This window comes from Pygoscelis adeliae, unplaced genomic scaffold (genome assembly GCF_000699105.1).
Source record: "Pygoscelis adeliae isolate BGI_AS28 unplaced genomic scaffold, ASM69910v1 Scaffold45, whole genome shotgun sequence".
Lineage (NCBI taxonomy): Eukaryota > Metazoa > Chordata > Aves > Sphenisciformes > Spheniscidae > Pygoscelis > Pygoscelis adeliae.
Window position 1 is genome coordinate 8,681,056 of NW_008825114.1, and position 3,780 is coordinate 8,684,835.

Consider the following 3,780-nt stretch of genomic DNA (forward strand, 5'->3'; position numbering starts at 1 on the left):
CTGGGGTTGTTTAGCCTGGAGAAAAGGAGGCTGAGGGGAGACCTCATTGCTCTCTACAACTACCTGAAAGGAGGTTCTAGCGAGGTGGGTGTTGGTCTCTTCTCCCACGTAATAAGTGATAGGACAAGAGGAAATGGCCTCAAGTTGCGCCAGGGGAGGTTCAGATTGGATGTGAGGAAAAATTTCTTTACTGAAAGAGTGGTTAAACATTGGAACAGGCTGGCCAGGGGAGTGGGTGAGTCACCATCCCTGGAAGTATTTAAAAGACAGGTAGATGAGGCGCTTAGGGACATGGTTTAGTGGGCATGGTGGTGTTGGACTGATGGTTGGACTCAATGATCTTAGAGGTCTCTTCCAACCTTAATGATTCTATTATTCTATTCTATGATCTTTCTGTAGAGACAACTGTTCACAAAGAAAGTACATTTTTACAGCCTTAGTACACCTTAATACTTTTAAATGGAGCATAAAGAGATTGCAAATTTATTTAAAGGTCCAGTCCTATGAAATCTTACTGCAAAGACAGAAATTCACACAATAATTCTCAATGATAGTTTGAAAGATTCCCACCTCAGGCACCATTACAAGTCCAAAGGTCAGTCCAAAAAGAATCATGTTTATTCCATACATCCAGCGCAAGAATATGAAATAAGATGCTACTGATGAGCCAAAGTGACCTATGAAAACATGAGATGTGAAAAAAGGGCAGATAAGTTAGGCCTCATGTTATTTTACCTTAAGAAGAAGATGCTCAAATTTTATTCAAAATAAATAAAATCAGGGGAGGCTTTTCATTTTCTTTATTACCATAATTCTAATAACTTTTTTCCAGATTGCATAGTAGCATTCACTGACCTGGCAGAGAAAACAGAAACAAAAAATATGAAAGTATTATTTATACAGAGCATTAAGGGTCATGTAAGAGCTGTGATATTTGCTAATATTAAATCTTCTAGTAGAAGGATTCAAAGCAAATCACGCTTTTTTTTTTTTCTGCCTTTTTTTTTTTTCTGATGTGGATTGTAAGCATTCTTGACATGTTAAGCCCCCACCAGCCCAGTTTTAATAGGAAGCAGCACAGAATTAGCCAGTGCGGATAGTCTTTCCAAGGGCACGAGATACTTGTAAGTGCTGTTATTGGAGTGCTCACCAGAGTTGTTCACCAGGGAAGAACAAAAAGATCTGTAAGTGTTTGTACCATTTCTTTCTCTGACTTTGCTATTTATGTGTTCCACCTGCAGCCAGGTGTGGAGGCAGTCCCATCACCAGGTGCACAGATGAAGCCTTGGACTCCATCCGCTCTAGACCCCTGTCCCAGACCTGTGTGAAGAAGATGAGGCAGCAGGGGAAGCAGTGAGCACTAAGGGCCTGATTTGACCAACACTCTGCAAGTCAGGCCAAACAGAAATAACAGTTCAAATTCAACCCCAGCTTGCTGCAGCGCAGCTCTGCTGACAGCTGTCAGTTGTGCTCATCTGTCTGTCAGAATTAGCAAAACACCAGATTTCAGTTCCATTACTAGTCATTCACAGGAAAAAAAAGTGGCCTTTCAACAGGTTTTTCCACACACAGTCTAGTTAAGCATTCTGATGCACTCTGATGGAAAATAATGAGAAGCAAATCTCTCTGTTCAGAGGACTTTGGTACTTCCACACTGCTTTTGCAAGCCTTGTAACAGATTCTTACATTCTGTAAAATGAGGTTAACATGGATAATGCTATTTGGGGCATATATATGCACATTTTACTATAACAATAAAATTGGTAGAAAATTTAATACACTTAAAGTGGTATAACACCAGAGTATAAACAGAGACCAACTGGTATCAGGGCTGTGCAAAGGGAGGAGTAAGCCATTCTGCCAAGAATTTCAGCTTATGAAAATCTGCTTTATTCACAGTTCAGAATGAAACCACAATTTTGAAATTTTGCATGAAGAAGTACCCAGTCCCAGCAGTTGCCTACATAGCGGGAAGTCTGGGTAGAAGCATAAAGCAAGAGACCTTGAGTTAGTCAATCTGGCTGTGGTATGCTAATTACCCAATTACAACCCAGCTACAGCCTTTGGGGATGCTATGGACTTAAAAAAAATTAAGTACAGGAAATTAGGAAGATTTCTAATTTCTAGACACTTTTGATACTGTAGACCTCTCCATGTTGTGTAGTTCTTTTGCTCAAATCCTAATATCCCCATTCTTTTTGGAATGGCTTCTTTTCATGCATTGAGTTATAGCTCTTGTATCACTTATCCTGATGAAATCACTGCCATGCATCCATCTGGAACATCTGCATTAAGGCACTGCATTGGAATGACATGCATCAATATAGTTATTGCAAGTCACAACGCACAGACTGCACATAGGCTTTATTCTTTTTCACCAATGAGGCAAGAACAGCAACCTCTGATAGGTGAAAAGCTTAGCTGAAGATAAGGATAATTTAGCTATGGATACCCTTAACTGCATTCCCACAGTGGGCAGGTCCAAACAGGGGGCAATAGGGAACATGGTAAATGGTACAAACAGCCTGCACCAGCTGTGCACAAAACCAGTTCAAGTTTCACCAGTGTGTTGAATCCACACTGGGGTGCAACATGTTCCAGGTATGAATGAAAGAGTAATACTTTAAAGCAGGCTTTAGCCATCTTTTTCTGCATCCACAGCCTCACCATACTATGCATTGGCATGCAGACTGGCATGCATAGTACAAATTTCAGCAGTGGAATGAAGAGGCTCGCCCTGTCCCAGCACAGCAATGTGTGTTTCCCATAAAGTCCTGTTGCACAGATATTACTGAATGTCCATTCTGTAAGGAAAAGAAGCATCTCTTATCTAAATATAATTTACCGCTTGTGGAAGAAGGGGCAGGCGACTCAAGAAGAGTACAGGGATCTCGTTAGGTCGTGCAGAGAGGAAATGAGAAAGGCAAAAGCCCAGCTAGAATGCAATCTGGCCGCTGTCATTAAAGACAACAAAAAAAGTTTTTACAAATATATTAATGACAAGAGGAGAGCCAAGGAGAATCTCCATCCTTTATTGGATGCGGGGGAGAACATTGTCACGGAGCAGGAGGAAAAGGCTGAGGTACTTAATGCCTTCTCTGCCCCAGTCTTTAATAATAAGACCAGTTGTTCTCTGGGTACCCAGCCCCCCTGAGCTGGAAGACAGAGATGGGGAGCAGAAGGAAGCCTCCATAATCCAAGGGGAAATGGTTAGCGAGCTGCTACACCACTTAGACACACACAAGTCTATGGGGCTGAATGGGATGTACCCAAGGGTGCTGAGGGAGCTGGCGGAATTGCTCACCAAGCCACTTTCCATCCTTTATCAGCAGTCCTGGCTAACCGGGGAGGTCCCAGCTGACCGGAAGTTAGCAAATGTGACGCCTACAAGAAGGTCCGGAAGGAGGATCCGGGGAACTATAGGCCTGTCAGTCTGACCTGGGTGCTAGGGAAGGTAATGGAGCAGCTCATCTTGAGTGCCATCACGCAGCACGTACAGGACAACCAGGTGATCAGGCCCAGTCAGCATGGGCTTATGAAAGGCAGGTCCTGCTTGACTAACCTCATCTCCTTCTATGACGACGTGACCCACTTAGTGGATGAGGAAAAGGCTGTGGATGTGGTCTACCTAGACTTTAGTAAAGCCTTTGACACTGTTTCCCACAGCATTCTCCTGGAGAAACTGGCTGCTCGTGGCTTGGACAGGCGTACTCCTCACTGAGTAAAAAGCTTACTGGGTGGTCAGGCCCAAAGGGGTGTGGGGCATGGAGTTAAATCCAG

General features: G+C 43.2%; 1 protein-coding gene across 1 annotated transcript in view; it reads right to left on the minus strand.

Moving 5' to 3' along the window:
* TMC1 (transmembrane channel-like 1) overlaps positions 1-3,780 on the minus strand; it is a 101,028-nt gene that overhangs the window by 33,180 nt on the left and 64,068 nt on the right. Inside the window, exon 10 of the mRNA XM_009328177.1 lies at positions 571-677. Coding sequence (XP_009326452.1) covers positions 571-677 — 107 coding nt within the window. The remainder of the gene's footprint in view (positions 1-570; positions 678-3,780) is intronic.